Source organism: Protopterus annectens, chromosome 13.part0 (genome assembly GCF_019279795.1).
Source record: "Protopterus annectens isolate FY-2018-M chromosome 13.part0, PAN1.0, whole genome shotgun sequence".
NCBI classification, from domain to species: Eukaryota; Metazoa; Chordata; order Ceratodontiformes; family Protopteridae; genus Protopterus; species Protopterus annectens.
The window spans coordinates 911,792,588-911,816,416 of record NC_056747.1 but is presented as its reverse complement, the minus strand read 5'-3'; the positions used below and the strand labels follow the sequence as shown (position 1 = coordinate 911,816,416).

The following is a 23,829-nucleotide window of genomic DNA, read 5'->3' as shown; positions in this document are numbered from 1 at the left end:
GTGCAGGCCTTGGCAATGGTGGGGGGCTGTCTGGCCCTGCCCCATGCTGTTCCTGCTGCAGCTGTTTTCGCAGGATCATACTGTGTAGCATGGCACATACCATGGTAATTTGGGTACATGCAGTTGGTGAATACTGCAAGGCTCCACCAGATGTGTCCAGGCACTGGAACCATGACTTGAGCATCCCAAACACACGCTCGATTACATTTCATGTTTGTGCGTGTGCCTCATTATGGAGTTCTTGTTCAGGTGTGTGTGCATTTCTGATGGGTGTCATCAGCCATGGCTCCAGTGCGTATCCAGCATCCCCTACTAGGTGATCATCAGGGATGTCCCCATTGGCAAATGTCTGGTACAGCTGCGTCAGATGCCAGACATGGGAATCGTGGTAGCTTCCAGGGCAGCCAGCACACACATTCAGTATTATGCCCTGGGCATCACACACAACCTGGCAGTTGATGGAGTGGAAGCCCTTGCGGTTGATGTAGGCCCTACCCCGCTCACCGGCTGGTGCTTTGATGTGTATGTGCGTGCAGTCAATTGCACCCACTACCTCAGGGTATTCCGCTATTTGCTGGAAGAGATGCATACTGCTGGCCAATACCTCATGGGAATTGGGGAAATATACATGATCACCGACATGTGCTGACATGGCATTCAGGAACTGGTGCAGTACCCTGGAAGCTGATGCCTGTGAAATCCCCATCATATCACCAGTTGGTCTATGGAAGGCACCTGTTGCTAGTATTCTTAGGCCAACACATACCTTGGTTTCCACTGGGATGGGTTCCCATCTGTTGGTTCTGTGTGTGAGACGTGGCCTGCACAGCTCAACAATTTGCTGCGGGAGGTCTCTGTCCACTCTATAGCGCTCCATTATCTCCAGCTCATGTAGCCCCTGGTAGGTTACCCTGGGTCTGTACACTCTTCTCCGTCTCCTCACTGTGGGTTGCTCAGCAGCATTCACAATGGCACCACCCTCAGCATCTTGCACATGTTGCCTTATAATAGCAATGGCAGCCCCTAACATTTTTATTGTCTCAGTTAAGCTTTTTAAGTTTTCACTTCTCTTTGTAGACTGCAGTGTTGCAGTGTTTCTGAGAAAACATGGGGAATGTTGTTTGCAGAGTTTTAAGTGCTGGGCTTGGCTAGTGTACTGCCTGTGTAATTGGCTGATTCTGACTGATTTCACCTGGTAGCTCTGCTAGTTCTCCTTGGTTAACGTCCTACTACTTCTTTTCCTTCCTTTTCCCTTTCTGTTTCCACAGGGGGCAGCGACGCTCACACAGGCTTAGGCGGGTGCACATGCATGCACACAGGCTTAGACAGCCTTATACAGGCTTACACGGGCGCACACAGGCTTAGACGGGTTCACAGGCGCGCACACAGTGTATGCATCTTTGCAAGAAACTTTAGTGATATCCATGGCGTACACCTTCGGTTTCTGGGTTTCAGTTAAGACAACTGTCAACACGCCTCTTCCAGTCCCGAGTAACTTACAGCAAACACATGCCACTCTGCTCCAATAAGCTTACAGTCTTTGATACATACCCCCTCATGATGTCACCTATTTTCTACTCTATTACTCCCCTAATCCTACTCTTACACTCTAGGGACATGGTTCACATGGCAGGGAAAATTGGGATTCACTATCCTTATCCTCATTTGCATAGCATTGCCTAGTAATGCTTGGTTACATCTCTCAGACTGAGCTCCCCCCCCCCCATAGCAACCACTACTCAGTAGCCATGTTGCTTCATCCTGCCATTCACCTGCATGGCAGATGAATATTTTTAATAAAATGCCTATTTCTGGCTTTTATTTTTTTTATTTGCTGGTTTTTAGAGCGCCGCATGTTTGCGTGGCGCTGCGCTATGCTTAAACATCGGAGATCGGGGAAAATGTATTTTTTTTATTTTGCAACAGATAAAAATGCCAATGGCCTTGTATTTGGCCATTGGCATGCTTCCTCAACTGGATGCATCCTTTATTTGGAGCTGTCATAGCTCCTTTTTGCTATTTGCAAAATTATATTCCATTATCAATGGAGTACATTTCTGCAAATAACACTACTCTTACTCGGACAGGTTAGTGTTTCCTGGATCACAAATTTACCTAATTTGCATAGTTTTCAGCAGCAAATGAGGTAATTTGCATAACATAACACTGTCCGTGCAAGGGTAGTTTTAGGAGCTCTCATGCACGCCCCTGCCAGCTGTTCCTGGATCGCTCGGCAGACATATTGGCTGTCTGGGGTCTTACTCTACTCTTAGACTCCGTGCAAGCCTTCGTTAATCCGGCAAAATGTGATCCTTCTACACCATAAAGAAAACTAAAAAAAAAAATAAAATAAAATAAAAATAAGAACTTTAAAAATACAATTAATGTTGTAAAAAATACATGTTGTTGAGGTTACAACTTTGCTGCCCTTATTTTCAGAATGGGTACTACCAAGATGTGCTCATATAAACCTGGATACGTAATTGCGTTCAAATGTATTTGTCAACACAGCTTTTTATATTCTAAGTCTGTCTCATAATTACCAGTGCTTCAGTCTATTCTTACTACATCTAAAGTACCAAATCTGAAACCACTGCAGTTCGCAAGTGTGCTTGCATAGGACATTGTTGATATTACAGTGTTTGATGCCATGTATTTATGTTCATAAATTCGCTTGTTCAATTTTCTTTCTGTTTTACCAATATAAAATGCCACACATGCGGAGCACTTTATGTAAACTACTCACAGAGTCAGACAATTCCCATTCTTTAATGTTATTGAAAGTTCGTTGTCAGTACCAACCAAAGTTCTATTACCCACCAAAATGTCTCTACAGTAAGTACATCTACCTCATTTACTAGTTCTTTTCATTTACTAGTGCCTTTAATGTTTCAACCATTTCTCAACTGTTTTATCAAGAAATAGTTAAGGTGTGTGAAATATTTTATGCAAGGAGTACGGCAAATAGTATCAAGACTGAAGTTTTTAACAAATGGGGTACTTGGTATAAGCCACTTTTGTGTATTGGTCCTGATGATAAGCAAACAAAAACACTTAAGAACAATGGTTACAATAGAGCTCTGGTTGTAAAATACGCGGATAAAGCAGGTGGCATCACAGAAATAGTGAAGAGAAATTGGAATATACTTGCAACCAACACAGACTTGATCTTCATAAAGGGATATGAACCCCAGTTTGAGTACAAGACTGACAAACATATAAAAAAACATTTAGAAATGAAGACGACAGGATTTAACAACTCTTTAGACAACATTAAAGGCACTAGTAAGTGTGGTAGATGTAGTTACTGTAGAGACATTTTAGTAGGTAACAGAGCTTGGTTAGTACTGACAATGAAATTTCAATAACAGAGAATGGGAACTGTCTGACTCATTTGGTAGTTTACACAGCAAAGTGCACTGCATGTGTGGCATTTTATATTGGTAAAACATTAAGAAAATTGAACAAGCGAATTTATGAGCATAAAAATTACATCAAACACTAATACCAGCAATGCCCTATACACACACACTTTAAAATGCACAAACTGAAATGGTTTCAAATGTGGTATTTTAGATGTAGCAGGGACTGACCCAAGGGGTGATAACTGGGACACAGAATTAGAATATAAAGAGCTCTGTTGGTGACTACAGCCGAATGCAATTACATACCTAGGTTTAAATGGGCATACCACGGTACCACCCATTCTAATAATAATGGCAGCACAGTTGCAACCTCAACAACATGTATTTTTGACAACATTAACTGCATTTTTAAAAGTTCTTATCTTTATTTTTCGAGGTTTCTTTATGGTGTAGAAGGATAACATTTTTTTTTTATTTCAAACAGACTTGTTGGATTTTAATTGAGGTAGTTAAATTACTATCAGCCATTTGATTTGTCAGTTTTATTTTGCACAAGTTAATTAGTGGAGGTATTTAAGTTTGAACTTTGGGTAAAGATTTTATTGTTCTGAAGAAGTCTGGAGGGACAGATGAAAACTCTTCACTGCTACTTTGGGTGTTAAACAAGTTTGTAAATAAAGTTTCTTTTTACTTTTGTTTCAAATTGGATCATTTGCTTTACTTGAAACACTGAATTCCTTGTGCTGAGCCACAGTGACTGGTATCAAACTGCAGCCCCAGAAAATGAAATCTTAAGCCCGCATCTCAAGCTTCTGTTGAGAGTCAGACAAATGGCTGAGTCCTCACACCTGGGCCACTGGCCCTGTTGTCAGCTCAACCAATGGTACCTCCTCAATCAAGACCAACAAATTAATCCCAGAGTGTGTCTGTTCTTTGACCAGGTGACTTAGGGGCAGCTGCTCCACATGATCTGGCTGGAAGGATCCATGACCAAGCCTATCAGTTCAGGACAAAAGACAGCAATCATTCTTGGGTGCCCTTCCTCCAATAACATTAGCTCCTGATGCATCTCTCCAGACTTCACACTCTTCATAGAAGCTGAGACCTGAGCCACCACTAACTGGTGATACCACCCACCACTGTGAAGTGTAAGAGGCCTTAGGAAATACAGACCTACCTCTGGAAGGCTACACCCCAGGCAACCCTCCAAGTAAAGTCCCAAAAGCAGAAAGTGTCAATCAGCTATCCAAATGGACCCCCACCACTTCAGGAAAGAGCTTACTTTAGCTTTCCAATCAATTTAGAAAAGTTTTGACTGCCAATAAATTAAAACAAAAATGCATGCAAATGCAAGGGAATTTTACTATGGAAAAGCCAGAGAACCAATCTGTGCAAACAGCCAAAAAGAACCATAAAGTGCAGAGGATAAGTGTGCTTATGTAACTGATACATGGCTTTGTGGTGAGGAGTCACAGTACTGTAAATATCCTCAGACATTGGAAATTCTGATAAATAATGCCAACTGCTCATTGGCAAATAGGATAAACCAACCCCATAGGACACATCAGTGAGGATCTTTGATGTCAGACCAATTATTTCCATGTGAAAATTAAACTTGCTTACTTAAATATGTCTTGCTGAAATAAATACTTTGGTTTTCTACATATTACAGTGATATGATATTTTTACAAGTACTGCAGGGTGGCATGTACAAGATATTTCATGAGTGGAAAAGTCACAAGATGAACAAGTTTCCTTTAATACAAATACAAATTATATATCCCATCCCTTGAACCCACATATTTGCTTTATCCAACTTGTTTTCATTTTGAGATGTGGTATATTTTTCCTTAATTTTGCAAGAACATGATGCATTTAAGGGGAAAAATGACTAGTCTAAACGATATGCCCACTTACAGAAAAATGAAGGATAGTTTAGCACAATTAGCTGCATTCTGTATTACCTCCTCTCCATTTTTTGTGATGCAAAGCAAATAACTTTGACAAACAATGTTTCTGGGTCACTCCCGAAAAGAGGCACTTCTATCTAGTAAGGATATTTAGTTAACCAAACAATTCTACATAAATTTGCATAACGCTACAATGTTTTAAAATAAACACTGAGCATTTTAGTGTTAGCATTTTTTTTTTAAGAAATGTAATAACATTTTTATGCCTGTTTTTTTGCTCATTAACAAATATATACTAAATATTTACCAACTCATTTCAGAGATTTCTATATGTTGAAACAAAAATTACAAGAGGACTAGTGAGTAACAGGCAGTTTAGCATCTAGATCTTTCCCAGGGTACTGGACTCAAACAATAATCCTGAAGGAATCATATCCCTTGTCACCATGGCACCAAAGGAATGTCTGAATCTACAGATTATGGTCGATTGTAATGCTTTACAAAAGTACCTGTAGTAGACAGAGTAGCCGCTGCACAAATACCATCTACAGCTGCAATACGGGAAAAATCTGAAAAGCAGCCACTGCACTAGCAGAATGTGCTTCTGTAAACAGAAGTTAATAAAGCATTATATTTTTCATAGTAGTGCAATGACATATGTAAGCCATTTTGATAGAGTAACATTAGCGGAGAGCACCAACCAAGTGAAATTTCTAAGGGATTTTTGTCTTATTCATATAAACTCAATTACAATAATTTGAAAAAAAATACTGGAAATACCTCCTCTCCACACTACAGCAAATTATCCATGGGGAAAAAGGGATTCTCTGGGGTAAGGATGAATGTTTAAAGTCACTACTACAAATGTACCTTGAAAGCTTGGATATATCTACTGAAGAAGCAATAGTTCCTGTAACTGCAACCACTATAGCTGTAGGATCCACAGTGATGGAAGCTGCTATTAACCCTAGTGCTCTGAAACAGATGACGACTATGACAGATGAGGACTGTACTACTGATGGCAAGAGGATGAAGCAGAGGAATCCTACGCTTGGGCAACTTTGCTTTGCAATGAATTGTATCCAGCCTATAAAGGTGATCAGATGCAATAGCGTCAGTAAATACATCGTAACAGTTAGCGTGATCCCAAATATTAAAAATGATTGATGAATGTCTCCTGAGTAGTAACGACTCTGTCTAAAGTGGGAAAAGCAAAGTGTCAGTCATCAAGTTATGGAAATATTTTCACACACTGCAGCTTCAGGTTCAATGCAACCAACAACATGTACCTGGTGAACATCCTGGGGGCGAAGAAGAGGCCAGACTGAAAAGTTTTAAACTGGTAATGTGTGGATTTTACCAGAAAACAAAAATACGTTCTGGATTCCTGGACAATTTTTATAAGCAGGCATCTTTGCGATAGAAACCGCATATCAGGACTCCATCTGAAGATACAGAAAGATGGATTTCCCCATGACTGCATAAAAGGTGCATGTTGGAATAACTTGTTTTAGACCAGTGATGTTTTGTCTTCCTGGGTACCAAGAAAAACATGGAGTGATTTAAAACAAAATAAGGGGGACAATTTTATCAGACATACCTTGGTGGATGGCTCATTCTTCTGAACGGTCAAGCCCTTTCTTCTTGCAGCTAATTTTTGACAATCTGACATTTTAGGCAAGGGGAAGGTGCATGGCTGTGGAGAACTGCGAAACATAAATTCATATTTACTTACCATACAAAATGACCAGCCATGTGATCAACCGGAGGGACTGGCAGCCCCCAACTGCTTCCAAGGAGGGACAGCCAGGTAAGGCCTCAGGGGTTACACAGTTATCCCATAGAAAAAAGACCAGGATGCCTCCATGCTGATATTACCTCTACTTCTGCACTGGTGATTTTTATGGAATTTCCCAGAAAAATCTCAGAGTCCACCAAGATCTTTGATTTTGGTACTGTTGGCCATGTTGAAAACAAAGAAAATGTGGACTCTTGTTGCATTCTTTTAACGGCACACTGAGGGTCTGAAACTTGACTCCAGCAGCAGTTAAGGTCTTATTGCCTGTCTCCATGTTTTCCAGGTATGTACAAAACAAGAGGTCCAAAGAGCACAAAGCTATCAAAGGATAAATTTGCAAAGTTCATTTTGGTATCTTCAGCAAAGTTAACTGGAGCTGGCTTTAACAGCACACATTCATGCCTGTACATGTGTAGCTGAACTGCATGCCAGCCTCATGCCGAGGTCCAAAACAAAAACTGAAATGTTGCCAGCTGTGGCTACAGTTTCTACTTCAGATGCAAATCTGGTAAATGAAGCACAGTATATTGCATACTGTCAGACAGCTCTCTCTCTCAGGAATCTAATCAAGTGTGACACGTTGTTTACTGCCTTCAGTGCAAAAAAAGACAAGGAATAACCCCACCTCACAAAATATTTATAGCTCAGGAATCCTTATGTGGCTGACAGACAGCTAGGCTCCGAGGTGTAGGGCCCATTTCAGGGTTTCTACTGCCACAACAGAATCAAATTTTGGGATCTCTGACCAGCAAGTGCAATCATTAGGTGGCTAAAGGAATATATCAGGGCTTCTTGTTACTACAGTAACAACCTTGGGATTGTTCCATGAAATTAAGGTAGCAAGCTTCACCATCACACCAAAAAATGAGGAACACCCAAGAGCACATTTGCAGGGATGAAAAGCCTCAGTCAAGGTCTTGTGTAGGAAGGATTCTGAATCTGTAGGCCACCCTCCCCTTAGTCTCTTTATCTCTACAAACTTGAAGCCATCAGGAGGGGGAGGAGGGAATTTGTGTCCTCGTCATCAGCAACATCTGGAGTAGGGGTGTCCTATAAGAGGAAAAAACATTTTTGTGCATTAAATTTGCCATATCTAGTGAACAATAGAACATATAAGTGATGGACTGACAAAGATGTTACAGAAAGCCAGTCCAAAATAAAACAAAAGAAGCATGGAAATGTTCTCCAATCGCATTCTGAATAATAAAGAATATGTGAGATGCATTGTTAGCAATTGTTTTATTTCTGGAGAAAATCTAAATAGTAATGACCCAAATTCTACTCAACATCTACTTTTTCATATAAATTCTCTTGAACTCACTTATAATTTAGATGCAGCTGTCCCTTATTTTAGATGCAGAGAAAACCTAAAGAGTTATCAAAGCTTAACTTTCTCTGTGAAAGTTAAGGCTTCCAACAGTAGTTAAGATTAAACAATTCTTTTATATATGCACATGGAAGACACTTATCCAGACAGAAATACAGAAAGCCTCTAAGAGACGCTAACATTTTATTTAATTTTACTTATTTATCCTTTTTTGACCAGGTTTTCCCACTACACTACTAGACCCTTTTCAGTGGAGACCCAAGGTAGCATTTATACTACAAGGGAAAATTTGACCAGGACTTCTGGAAACTTCCCCGTCTCTTTGGAGCTGCTAGATGGTGCCAGAGGCTCCTACAGCAACAAGGAAAAGGCTTAAGGAAAGCAGCAGCATGGACGAAAGAAAAGCTATAGACAGCACAGCTCTCAACCCTCCATCTTCAAAATGAGTAACACTAGCACTCATAATATAGAACAAATGGGCAAAATGTAGAACACATAACTAAAGGCTTACTAGCAACTTTGACAAGGAAGGTCATAGGATGATTAAAGTATGCTGGTTTTAATTGTAAAAAAAGATCTCTGAATGAATGAATGAATATGATTCATTTCTATTTACTATGGATAGCAGTTAAAAAAATCCTAACACTAAATGTGTGACAGACTCTTTCAATGTGGAACTTTGAGGAACTTGAACTTTTTAAGACAACAAATGAGGTACATTCATTATGATGAGGTACACTTCAGAGGCATGACAGACACTTTGGAGGTGGAAAGTGAGAATTTGGAGAAAAATGTGCTCAATATGGAGCTTCAGAATGTAAATGAAGATTCTTATGTGATGGATGTTACAAATGAGCAGCATTTAGCTGTCTCCTTGAAGAAGGAAGTAAGCGTGTCTGTTGAAGTGGTACAGATAATGGCAGGCATCAGGAGCTTTTGCAGATGCTGTTCTGTTAAAAATAATCAAGCAAAATGATCTAGATGACAGTTCTGTTGTTTCAGGGAGTAAGATGGCAGATAACTTTTTCAGAAGTGCTAAGAATGGTAAAACGGAAAAGGAACTAGGTAATATGGCAGCAGAGAATACAGCAGTTAATACTCATGCAGCAGTGACAGAAAGTAAAAGAGGAAGGCAGCAACAAACTGATGTGGTGTCTGGTTTTGTGGCAGCAGATAATGCAGTAACTAAAACTTACACAGAATTGACAGCAGGCAAAAAAGGAACAATCTGTCAGTAAAACTTTATTAAAATGAAGAAAAGACCAACTGTGAGAATAACAACAAAAATAAGACTAATAGAAGATACTATGTATGGGACAATTTGGTAACTGTTCTGGGTTTTAAAGCTCAAGAAATTCAGTCTTTTATATGTATTGGGACAGAGACTTTTTGGGACTTAACATTTGAAACTAATGATAAAATTTCCTGAACTGTATAACAAAAGGAGGATATTTATCCATTGAACAATTGTTTTCTGGTAGCAACTTAAGTGTTAAAAGAAATGTATGAACTGGAAGAAGATTATATTACAAAATTCATGCAGGGTCTGTGTGAAACTATTGATAATATTGTGAAAGTTAGAGTTGAGAGAAACTTATGGAATAGAGGATAGAAATTAGAAGCTATTTTGACCTGTGAAAAAAAAAACAAGGTGAAAGACTTGCCAATTGCTATTTTTGTGACTGGTCATAGAGGGACATTAAGATATGCTGGCCAGACTAAATCAGGTTTCGTTTGCAGGAACATTATTCATTTAATTAATGAGTATGACAAGGTATAATGGACATACAAGCAAAAAGGTGCGTGCCTGAATTCAGGTTGTGTAAAAACAGGGACACAGTTTGATGAATTGTCAAAAACAAATAGTAAATAATGAAAAAGAAGAGGAAAGAGAAGAAAATATACATGAGGAAGAAAGTACAGTTTTGTACCTACCATAAATGTAGATGTCCGAACAGGATAGCATCTGCAGTCCTAACAAATGGGTTGTCCTGTCGTCAGGCAGCCCTTCGGTCGGCCAGATTCCAAAGTCTGGGTCTGGCCTCGGCTGGTGTCGCACTTCACCCGACGTCATCTCTGCTGGTCTTCGGGTATAAAGGCATCAGCCGACGCCATTTTCCTCAGTGTTGCTTGCCCCAGATGCCAGTTGCCCTCTTGGAAAACTAAATTTTGGATAAATGCCAATGTTTCCAAAAAAAAAATAGTAGGCAAACACAAAAAATAAGCATGTATGTACATATATACAAACAAATACACCATAAGAGATCCCCCCCTAGCTAGCTATTAGGAGGGTAAATACCCTAGGAGTACCACAGAGGGGAAGGAGGGTGGGTAATCCTGACTGCAGATGCTATCCTGTTCGGACATCTACATTTATGGTAGGTACAAAACTGTACTATGTCCTTCAAGGATGCATCTGCAGTCCTAACAAATGGGTAGAATACCATAGCCAAACTAGGGGAGGAGGAAGAAGAATTATGGTGTAGTTAGGATCCCTTGCAATACAGCAGTGGCAAACCCTGTTCGGGATCTAGAGTATAGAGGTAAGTTGTAATGCTTGGCAAATGTATGCACGGAGGTCCAAGTAGCCGCCTCAATAATGTCCTTGGTAGCCACTCCTCGTAAGAAAGCTGTGGTAGTGGCTGTAGCCCTTGTAGAGTGAGGTCTTATGTTCTGTGGAATTTGCTTTCCATGGTAGGAGTAACAGAATCTTATGCAATTTCCTATCCACTTGGAGATTGTCTGTTTGGAAATTGCTTTTCCTTCCCTTCCTGTTGCATAAGCTACTAAAAGCTGGTCAGTTTTTCTATTGCCCTTGGTTCTGTCCAGGTAGTAGCAACTGTCTATGTACATCCAAGGTATGCAGCAGTCTTTCCCCTGTTCTGTGGATTGGGAAAGAAGGTAGGTAGGTGGATTGCCTGGTTTAGAGACACTCTGGATACCACCTTAGGCATAAATGTAGGATTAGTTCTCATGGACACTCTATCTTGATGGAAGATTAGGAAGGGTTGTACTGCCATTAAGGCCTGTAGTTCCAAAACCCTTCTTGCTGAAGTAATTGCCAGTAGGAAAGCAGTTTTCCAGGATAGGTGTTGAAGATCTGCTGTTGCTGCTGGTTCAAATGGAGGGAGTGTCAATTTTTCTAGCACAAAGTTCAAGTCCCATGCTGGTAATGGTGGTTTCCTAGGAGGTTTTGCATTCTTGATTCCTCTGAGGAACTGCCTGAGTAGAGGATGTGAGAAGACAGGGGGATCGAAGCTGTATTCTGCAGAAATAGCTGATGCATGTATCTTGATGGATGAATAGGACAGGCCTGTATGGAGAAGCTCTGCCAAGTACTCCAAGATGTTAGCAATATCTATCATGACACATCTTTTCCTCTTTCAGAACTCCAAATGACAAACCTTTTCCATTTTCCTGCATAGTTCCTTCTTGTTGAAGGTCTGCGGGCCTCAAGGATAATGTCTTTAACCCTTTGGGATAAATCTGGGTTAGTTGCTGTTATGTAATGTTCCAGGCAGTCAGTTGCAGAGTTTTTAGGTTTGGATGCATGATGTTATAGTCGTTCTGAGTTAACATCAAAGGCATCAGGGGTAGTGTCCACGTTCTCCCCCGAGACATGCTCCTCAGCAATGGATACCAGTGTTGTCTTGGCCAATTTGGAGCTATCAGAATTATCCTTGGACGTTCCTCTTTGATTTTCAGTAGTACCTTGTGCATCAAAGGAAGAGGTGGAAATGCATATGCTGTCAGGCCTTTCCAACTGAAGGATAGAGAGTCCACCTTCCATGCAAGTGGGTGGTATGTCCTTGTGCAGAATTTCTTGAGCTGGTGATTGAGTGGGGATGCGAATAGGTCTATTTGTGGCATTCCCCATTTCTTTGTGATGGCCTTGAAGATGTCCGGGTGTAGCATCCATTCGTGAGCATCCGAGGTAGTTCTGCTTAACATGTCTGCTAGGATGTTTTCTTTTCCCGGTACAAATATTGCCTGTAACTGGATGTTGTAGCTTAGAGCCATATTCCAAAGGTCCAGAGTCATTCTGCATAGGGGGTATGAATGAGTGCCTCCCTGTTTGTTGATGTACCACATGACTGTGGTGTTGTCTGTCCTTATCATTAAGTGGCCTTCTTTGAGGAATGGTCTGAAATTCTGGATTGCTAGTTTTACTGCCAGCATTTCTTTTTGATTTATGTGCAGGTGCAGCTGGTCTGGAGTCCATAATCCTTGTATGCATTTGTCCAGCATGTGTGCCCCCAACCTAGGTCTGAGGCGTCCGTTGTGATGGTTTGGCTTGCTTGAAAGTTGTGGAAGGGCAAGCCTGGGTTTGACTGACATGCTTGAGCCCACCATAGGAACTCTTGTTTCAGGCATGGGATTAGTGGTATTTCGGTTTCTAAGCTGTGCCTGTGTTGAGACCATAAATTCTTTAGGTACCACTGTAGCTTTCTCATATGCAGTCTGGCATGGGGGACCAGAATTATGCATGAAGCCATGAAGCCCAAGGCCTGCAGTACTTTCCTTGCTGTTAGTTTGTTCTGCTTTGTTAATGCCAAGAAGTAAAGAGGGAGTTGTTCTTGTTTTTCTGCAGTTAGGAATGCCATCTGTTTTACTGTGTCCAATTCCGCACCCAAGAATGTTCTTGTTTGGGATGGTATCAGTCTTGACTTTTTTAAATTGACTGTGTATCCCAGGGCTTGTAGTAAGCAAATGACCCTTTGTAAGTCTTTTGTCAGCTTGCTTTTGTTGTCCGCTTGTATCAGGCAGTCGTCCAGGTATGGATAAATTTGGATTCCCTGTAGCCTGCAATGAGCGATTACTGATGCCAGGCATTTTGTGAATACTCTGGGCAGTAGATAAGCCAAAGGGCAATGCTGAGAATTGATAATGCTCTGATCCTGCAAGAAATCTGAGGTATCTTCTGCAATTTGGTCGTATGGGGACGTGCAGGTATGCCTCCTTGAGATCTAGAGTTACCAGCCAACACTCCTTGCCCAGCATGGGAAGAAGTTGCTGTAGGGTCAGCATTTTGAATTTTGGGACAATGATGAATGTGTTTAAAGCGGACAGGTCGAGAATAGGTCTCCAACTTTTCTCTTTTCTTGGTACTAGGAAGAGTCTGGAGTAGAATCCTTTGCCCTGTTCTGTTGGTGGTACTCTTTCCACAGCTCTCATCTTTGTTAATTGAGCTATCTGCTTTAGAGCTTCTGTTTTCTGGTTTGGAGGTAGGTTTGGCATTCCTCTTTTACTGGTAAGGTGTGGAAGTGAAACCTGTAGCCTTGGTCTATGGTCTGCAAAATCCACTTGTCTTTTGTGATATAGTGCCAATTTTTTGAAAATAAGGCTAACTTTCCGCCTAAGGGTGCTGCTATTTGTTCCCTGGTAGGCGTGTCAGAGCCAAGTCACTGTGATTGTCCTGTTGCAGTGGCAGTGGTTGTGTCTGTACCTCGCTGGTTATTGCCTTGCCACTGGCGTCCTCTGTAGGCACCTCCTCTGGATTGATTTCTGCCTCTGGAACGTCTATTCCTGCCTCTCTGAGATTTAGAGGAGTCTGGAAAGGACCAATTTTTGGAAGGCCAGTTCCTGCTAAACCTTGGGGGCTGAACCTGTAAAAAATCTTTAACTGTTTGTACAGATTTTGCCTTCTCTTCCATTTTCTTCATTACTTGCTGAGCAGGAGAACCAAATAGACTGGCCTTATCCATAGGAGCATCTAACAGCTTTGCTTTAACATGATCCGGCAAGACCTGTTCTTTCAACCATGCATGCCTTCTTATAACTGTGCCAGTCATGGCTGTTCTAAATGAAGCCTCCAGTGCATCATAGCCACATTTTAAAGAATGGTTACTAACCTGCTGAATGTTATTCACCATTTCTAAAACATATTTCTTATCTAAGGAGTCATCAGAGGACAGTTTCTTAGTTAACTGATCAAGCATAAACTCTTGGTATTGGATCATATGAAACTGACAGTTCAAAGCTCTAGCTGAGAGAGTAGCAGAGGTGTAAACTTTTTACCCCATCTCTAAGGACCTGGATTCCCTTTCAGAAGGGAGAGGGTTTTTTGCTGAGGTCGAAGCTACTGCCTTAGGCCCCTGGGAGATAGTCTCGGGATCTGCAAGTGGGGCCTTGTATAGGTGGTGATGAGTGTCCGGTACCCTGTAAAACCCATCTGGTTTGGCAGGGGCTGGAGGTAAAGTATCAGGAGCAGTGCAAACATCATTAAATGCATCATCCACAACAGGCAGAACTGGAGGTATAGCTAAGGGCCTATGTTGTGGTAAGTGTAGAAAGGTCCTAAGCCTTTTTCTTGAATCTGAGAAATCTTGTCCCTGCCATTGGAATTGCTCTCTCATGGCATGTAAGGTTTCCCCAAAGGAAAATTCCTCTGGTGGAGAGGCAGATGGAATAGATTCCTCAGCATCGGAGTCTTCATAAGTAGAAAAAGGAGCCTCTGGATGGTCTGTAATGTCTGAGTCATCAGAAGAATCATCTGAGGACACTGGCTCTGGGGGCTCTGCTCTAGGTCTCTTTTCTGGAGGCTGAGAGGCCCTGTCTGGGTGAGATTGGGATCCCCTAATTAAAGAGATGAGATCCTCTGCCAGAGTAAGCATTTGAGAACTGGAACTGGGCCTGTGTGAGGGGGGCTTAACAGGCAGTGATTTAGCAGTTTTGGCTGCTTTAGCCCTGGCAAAGGCCTTAATAGACATGGCTGCAGGAGGCCTAGCAGCACCACGTGCTGGGGTAGAGACATCCAAAGGGATGGTGTCTGATAATTCTATAGGAACCACATTAGTAGGCAAAACTTCAGAGGCCGATTCAACTAGGGTAGCAAGAACCTCGGTAGTAGTCCTGGATTCGGCTGAAGATTGACCCGTTTGCTCGGTTTCGGCCAAAACCGAGACACTCGCAGTTTGCTTAACCGTGGTTTCGGCCGAAACCGCGGACCGCGAGTGTCGGTCTTTTTCTTTGCGTTTTTTAACAATTTGAGAAGTCGGAGGATCCGACGGCATAATGTACGCAAAATCTGAGCCTAAAAACTGTTCAGCAAACTCCGACCGACGCCTAAGCGTTCGTCGGTTGAAGGAAGCACAGGCTAAACAGGCTGCTACGTCGTGGTCTGGGCCTAAACAAGGTAAGCAGTAAGAGTGGAAATCTTTATGAGGTATTTGTTTCCCACAAGTTAAACAGTTATTTACTTTTTCTGACATCGGCTGAGGCAAGAAAGAGTCCCCAACGGGGTACTTAGCTTTTTAGAAGTCTTCGAAGTAGTATTCGGTAGTAGTAATCTCTGGATCTGACCGACCGGCACTTGCGAACAGTTTCTGCTTCGGGCGCCACGCGGCAAGAAAGACGGAGGAAAATGGCGTCGGCTGATGCCTTTATACCCGAAGACCAGCAGAGATGACGTCGGGTGAAGTGCGACACCAGCCGAGGCCAGACCCAGACTTTGGAATCCGGCCGACCGAAGGGCTGCCTGACGACAGGACAACCCATTTGTTAGGACTGCAGATGCATCCTTGAAGGACATCAGCAAGAGGCCAGGGACAGAGTGAAACAACGGAACAAGAAACTGTAAAAGAAGAAAATAATATAGAGGGGAAACATGAGGAGAGTGTGCATGCAGGAAGAGAGGTTAGAAGAAGGGTTAATACTAATAAACTTTTTGAAGTTCTTGCCAGTGATCCGAGGATCAAGGATTATTTGTACATAAACCCAGGAAAATAATGAATTGAGGAAACAGTAAAAATATGTAAAAGAAAATTAAAAAATATTTCCCCTAAACTTAAAAAGAAGGAAAAGCAACAACTTTAGACAACCTTCAGTAAACGTGAACAGTATTATTAACCTTGTAAGAAGGATAGGGATACTGGAATGGTGTCCTAAATGGGATGTGGATGTTATTTTAGAGGATGTAAAATTCCGGACAAGTGAAGAAAAGACTGCAAACAGAAAAAAATGTGAAGTGGAAATATAATTTTGAACTTAGGAAGGGAAGGTTGTTCTGGACTGGCAGTGTTTAAAAAAAACTGAAAATACTAACTGTATCAATAGTAAGGCTGGGAAGGTTAACTGTTGTGGATGGGAGCTGGAGAAAACACATTTATGGAATTATAGCATTATATGCTTATATAACTAGCAAGGAAAAATAATCTGCTTCATCAAATACTAGACTATGTGGTGGTTAACAGAAACATTATAATTGCAGGGGACTTGACTGTGATTTAAGGAGTAAATGTAAAACAAAAGGGAAATATGTAAAAAAATACAGGAAGTGATAAAATCTGGTAAACTTACTGTAGTCAATGGACTTACAGATGGGAGTCACCTGGATTTGAAACTGATTACTTTGTATTATCAGAAGGTTTGGGGGTAGCAGATGGTGATGCAGTTGTGGCGTGTTTTTCAGACTTTTCAGCAGTATGGATGAAGGTGATGGAAGAAAGTGAATATATTAAAATAGGAAAGGAAATAAAAAGAATAAATGACAGATTATAGGATAAAACTGGAAAGTGAGAAATTGCAGTTATGGAAGGATCATAAAGCAATGAAGGACTTCTATAAAAACTGGTCTGAATAGTGGACTGAATTTTGTTTCAGTGTCAAGATGATATAAGAAAGGAGAAAAAGTGAAGTATAGGAAAATGTATTAGGGAATTTAGAAATAATACAAGAGAGTATTATGATATGGAAAAAAAATATACAAACGAAATTGAGAAAGTATTAAGTCATTACTGTTTACATAGAAATATTATTTACAACGGAGAAGGGAGGAGGTAGAGGTTATCTACATATTTGGGTAAAAAGTAGAGGAGGATAATAGTATAATAAGGGAAACTAAAAATGTAAAAGGAGAGGTAAAATGATTGCATGAGCAAATTAAGAGCATTGTAGTACAACATGTGGAAATTATGTATGAGAGTAAAAATCAGCAAAATAAGACAGAATAGAAAGTAAAAACTGCCAGAACTAATTAAAGAAAATGGGTAACCTCTCTCGATTAACATGTCAATTAAATTGTCTATTTCAAAATCAAAGGTAGCATCCTCACTAATCATTCTAGAGAGCCTCACCATTTGTCCCTTTACCAAATTATGTTTTTGAAAGGATGGATGGCAGGTATCTACCTAGATATCAAGCTGTTCAAGAAGGATGATGAGATTGAGTCTAACATTTACAGGAAAAGAACATTCTCAAATTCGTATTTGCATTACAAAAGCTGCCATCCATCCTTTCAAAAACGTAATTTGGTAAAGGGACAAATGGTGAGGCTCTCTAGAATGATTAGTGAGGATGCTACGTTTGATTTTGAAATAGACAATTTAATTGACATGTTAATCGAGAGAGGTTACCCAAATAATTTATTGTTGTACATTAGAAATGAGGTAACTAGTAAAAGGAATACTGATTATAAACCAATATTAAAATATGGTACAACAAGTAAATACAACAATAAAAAAGGTGGCAATACTTTGAAATTAAGTGCAATGATGTTGCCATTTAGTAACCTTACATCTGTTATGTTAGGCACCATTAGAGATGTGTGGGACAAAGTCTTTTGGAATGAAACTGAGATCTTGTAAGACTTAGGTCAAGCACCGACTGTTGTTTTCAGTAGGGCCAAGAATCTGAAAGATTATTTTGAGAGTGAAGTATTATTCAGAGACTCACAAATGAAAAAATGTGGGTTTTGCAGATCGTGTAGATTTATTATGGATGGAACTTATGTTGCAATAAAGGGATACAAAAGAACCATTAGATTCCCAGGGCATGTAAATTGCAACACTAAGTTTGTAATTTATGTAGCCACATGCTTATCATGTCAAGCATTCTATATTGGGAAGACCATTAGAAAGTTTAAAGAAAGAATAACAGAGCATATTAGAGATATTAAAAACAAAAAGGAAACAAATTCTTTATACATGCACAGTAAAAATTGTCCAGATTTTAAGAGATTTCTCTTCTTTGTGATTGACAGGATCCCTCAAAATATTAACAAAGAAGGAGATGTTAACGCATTGCTTGAGTTCAAGGAGTGTTTGTGGCAATTAAGATTAAATGCATGTAGTAAACCTGGAATAAATGAACATGTTTCCATAGCTAGCTATCTAAAAATTAATTCATATATTATCTAATGCTATTTTTTTATACAGTTTAAGAATTTTCTCCTTTTTAGTCCATTTTAATTAATTAAAAACAGTTTTTGAAAAAATAGTTTTTGAAAAAATAGTTTTTGAAAGCATTTCTAACTGAGGGTGTATGAAGTTAAGTTAGGTATTTCTTAAAAGACACACACATTGTAATGAACAGTTATAATTAATTATTAACTATTTAATAGCTATTTAATAACTTAAAGAAATGAAATTATTTGTTTGCATGGTTTTTATGTCATGTTTTTTTATGTCAAGTTTCTTATGTGAAGTTTTTATTGTATATATATATATATATATATATATATATATATATATATATATATATATATATATATATATATACACACAATTTAATTATATTGTATGTATGCTTTTTAACATTCTTAGGTACCAAATTAATTAATTGTAAGTGATTTGATAGGATTAGATATAGTATATAAGAAAGCTGCTCTGCTTATGAGATCACTCTGATGAAACCCACGTTGTAATGGGTGAAAGCACTCAGGAATTTCTTGTTAATTAAACCTTTTCGTTTGTATTCAGTTGCGTTTCGTTATTTAATTTTACTAGTTTTGTTTTCCTGTCTAAGTTTTGCATTGTAGAATCTAGCACATATGTGTCATAACACACACAAAGAGCTTTGATAAGATGTGTTATAGCATCTGGAAGTATAAAACCATTTAAAAAACTTCCACCTTTCCATCGTAGCAATTAGTTCACCCTTAAGGACGATATAGTAAGATTCCTAGTCCTGGTTTTCACAGACATTTTGTCTCTGTCTGCAATCAGATCTGTAAGATACAATCTTTATGGCCTAAACCAGGTAATTTAATTTCTGACTATTTTTCAAAGTTAGCTGGACCGAGATTAACCTCTTCTCTTCCAGTACCCTCTGTTACAATATATTCATTTCAACAGTTAAAATACCGTCTGACATACCAGTGTATTTCTTTTCTATCCAGCAGGACCCACTGTTAGTACATTTTAAAAACAAGCAGCTTTACAAATACCTTTTCAACACATGCATCTGTACAAATCAGTTTGATATAAAAATGACATAATTCTTTACAAAACTTCAGCTAGCTATGCTGGCATATGCTACACATTCACTGCCCTAATTCTCCTGGCATAGTTGGCAATACCTCACATCATCACACAGCATATATGTCAAACGTGTACATGATCCCACAAAATATAAAATTATCAAGAAAAATATTATGGAAAATAAAATTTGATGGTATAAAGAAAGATAGAAGGATATAATATAACAACGTGATAAAACATTACTATGTAAAGCCATGTGAAAATTCACTAGAAGAGGAAATGATTAAGGGCATTATTAAAGTAAGGAAAAGGTTGTGTACCAAGATAGCAGAGTATCAGGATTTCCTATAGAGACTGGTAAGAAATAAGTTACTAACAAAGAGGAATATGCCATATAAAAAAGAAAGTTGGAATAGAGTGTTTATTTTGTGTGGAGGAACAGACAACAGGGCATTTTTTTAAATGAAAAAGAGTGGTGAAACTCTGGAAAACAGTTGTATGACATAGATAGGAACATGATTCTGTATGGATATGAATAAGAAAAAAAAAATGGGAGAAGGATAGATAAGAATTTATTTTATGTAATATGTGTTACTTGAAATGAAAGATTACATTTTATTTTGCTTAATGGAAAATAGATTTTGGCATATACATTGTAAAAATTAGATTATAGATGTGAAAGAAGTATTGGGGGTCAATTATGGAAGAATAACAATGACGATGTTATAAGAAAAAGTATACAATAAGTATGTTAAAAAACAGAAATGTGTATATATGTGCCTATTATACATTTTGTAAATAATGTGCTTTTTATGTTATATAAAATAAAGGACTCCTACTCTTTTTGATAGGTACTCCAGGATCTTTTATATCCACCTAATCTATCACCAAACTCAAGCAGACAGGACCTCTGTTTAACATCTCATCCAAAGGATGACATACTCAGCACGTACAGTATTCCTCTTATGCTGCATTGTAGTGTCAGCAATCAATCTACCTGGTTTGGGAAGAGAACCCATAGCCTTCAGCACCAAAGGTGAGTGTATTAACTGTTGTGCCACTGACACTGCTAAAAAATGCATCATATCTCTGCACATCAACTTACATTCAATGTAAACATGGCGATAATGAACATGGTCATGATTTCTTTTAATATGCTTAGCCACATCAGTAATTTTTTACCCACTCATCTTCAAGACAGGAAAGAACAGTACAATTCATTACTTTTTGAGCAATATCACACAATTTTCTACACTTGGACTTTAATCTTGCAAAGACTGTGGACTACATTTTAGCGAAAACCTGGTCTTACATAGCATAAATTGCAGTACTTTAACTATTTAAACATGAATAGATAAGGCATTGCATTTAACCTTCTCTACAAAAAGTGTCATTTAATAGAAACCTCTCACAAAATACTGGACTTTTGATCATTAAGAAACATAAATAAATTCTCAATTTGCAAAAAATCAACAGCTATATAACACACCTCTTTACTCTAATAACCTGCTCTGCAAATCAGTCACTGTAAGAACAATTCAGGAGTACAGATTTAACCCTTTACAGGAAAGAATATAACTTAACAAATCAAATAATTCAAGAGTACCTTATAAAACATAAATGTAAATATGAAAACTACAATGCAACACCTGTTATGCTGAAACAGTGATGGCTTGTATTCTTTGGTTTTAGAAAAGTCATTTGCTTCTGATAGAGTATAAAAAACAATCGGAGAGAGAGAGAATTACTTTTAAAATTCAATGCATCCAGTGAAATGAAAATATGTACCAAAAGGTCAATTCCAGATTTAGATGAACCGGTAACTTTTACCAGCTGAAAAATTATACACAGTTCAATTTCTGCCACTGCGAACAGGCTGGTAACAAAAAGGCTATATCATGCTCATTACCTGCAGGTAACTTAAGTTTGGAAGATGAGTTCCACAACACATGTTTGTATCTATGCCTTCTATGTCAATTATTCGAACTGGTCCAGCATGGTCATCTGGTAAGCCACGACTTCTTACCTATGAAGAACATAAATAATGTGCATCACTGTAACACATTTTCAGTTTATTTTTTCAGTGTTTCTGTTTTAGTCCAACTGCACTGATAAGATTTAGTAAAAACTTATACATGTCAATGGTCCATCCTTTTTCTAACTATCTCACCCTCTTCAGAAACTGACACTGGCATGCACTCCCATTAGGGCAAACTGTTCCATAGACCTACTGACCTTTCCAAATAATGCTATTTCTGACAGTACAATTTTACAGAATCATAACATGTACACAGTAACCGAACTACGAGTCCATTTACACCATGCCAGTACCTATCCTTAGTCCTTACCTCCTTTTTCAAGGAGCAAGAGGCAGTCGTATAGGGGGTGAATTTATAAATACCCATTCAGTTGTTTAATTTCTTACTAAGGGAAGACAGTGTGTCACAATGCTTGGTTTAGAGAGAGAGTTTGTTCCAGAGAAAGGATAATCATAGCATGTACCACCTCACTCATGTTTGCTAACCCTAACCTGACTCTACATATTACATTACTAAAAACATTTTCCCTAACAGTACCACTACAAAAGACAAAAGGACACTGAACACACATATACCATTATATCTATCTCTTTACCTAACCCTTACTCCAACCCTGACCCACAAACATTTGTACATACATACTAACTGCTATAACATAAAACTGTCTATCTTTACAACGTCCATCTTTTCAGCAACATTCATTTTTCTGCACACTACTACTTATTTATATACACTATATAAACTTTAATTCAACCATATGCAAGTCACACAAAAGGGCATTTGCTCTTTTTTCGGAAAGACTAAGGATTCTACCTTTTGAGTTACAGACAGGGACACAAGCTGTTAAAGATATAAAAAAAGTTAGAGGCAGACTGGCAAACCATTTTTATTGTATCAAGTTGAACAGATTTTGGGAAGATATTCAGTACTTTTCCCGGGCACTGTAGAAAACTAATTTTTATGTTAGCAACATCTGTTATACTTATTAATGCTCCATTTCTTGGAGTTATTAAAATGTCTCAATACCATTTGGTATCATTTCAAACAAAAAGAGCGTGGGCACATACTCAAGCACTCAAAGAAGAAAGAGAGTGCAAAGCTGGTTTACGTTTCTTACTTTAAAAGCATACTTTCATGTTTTGCTTAAAGATTTATCCAACTGAGTTGTGATGTTATTTTCACTGGATGCTTGGCATATGAAGAAAGAAAAGATAAAAATAGACTGCTTAATATAAGCAATAAATCTAATGTAATAAATTAAACATATTTATATTCCAAATTCTAACATTAGTAGGTATTTCCAAAGTGAACACACATTGCAGCACAATAAGTGATGATATGAATGCAAGCAATTAACAGCATGTAACCCACAATGTGCACAATTAATAGCATGTAACATCCAGGTTCATGTCTTACTGAGTTTAGCTTGTAGCAAGAATGAGAGAATACTACAGACACTGCTCATTCGGTATCAGCAAGTGGAAAACTAGAAGAGATCAAAAGGTTAACAGGGAGACCAACCAAGTCCAACCTATTACAACACAAAAGCAAGATAAACCACATGTATTTCATAATTATGCTGTGCTCACAAATGTAACTAGACCATTAAACATAAGTTTTTGATATTCTGTAGAGCACTCTGGGCAACAGGTAAAGCATGATCACTAGAACAGAAGGTGCTGTGCATGGATTCTTGAGAACATAATCTGGGTGAAAAGAAGACAGAGGAAGTAAGAAATAAAGGGGAGTAAGCTGCTGTACTTTGTAGAGTTTAAAATAATTGGAAAGGATGGCACTAGAATAGTCCAGTGTTTGGACAGGTTCAACCACATCTGAAAGAACACAGGACACATATTCCTGAAACTGACATTGACCAGATGGATTTCCTGGTTCTAAGAGGACAAAGGGCAGCCTGGCATATAATAGACAAATCAATGAGAACTGCCACAGCAGATGGAGCCATTTGTTCCATCGGAATGGGAACTGGTTACTCCTAGACTAGGTTTGAGTCCTATGGCCCATTCATTCTTTTTGGAAATCCCTAATAGCCCTCCATTCTTATCAGACAATTGGGTGGTAAGAAGCAGGCCATCTTTCTGGTCTTAAGGGTAGTCCATCTTCTCCTACGCTCAGAACTCTACTAGGTGTTACCTATGTGGCAAGGAACAGCCACATCCCTCCCTCTGGGATTA

At 39.0% G+C, this 23,829-nt stretch overlaps 1 protein-coding gene across 3 annotated transcripts in view; it reads right to left on the bottom strand.

Annotated features, from left to right (window-relative positions):
• Positions 1–23,829, bottom strand: part of LOC122787768 (alanyl-tRNA editing protein Aarsd1-like) — a 658,622-nt gene that overhangs the window by 282,573 nt on the left and 352,220 nt on the right. For all 3 annotated transcript variants that reach the window (XM_044054668.1, XM_044054667.1, XM_044054666.1), the window contains one exon: positions 21,508–21,624. In XM_044054668.1, coding sequence (XP_043910603.1) covers positions 21,508–21,624 — 117 coding nt within the window. The remainder of the gene's footprint in view (positions 1–21,507; positions 21,625–23,829) is intronic.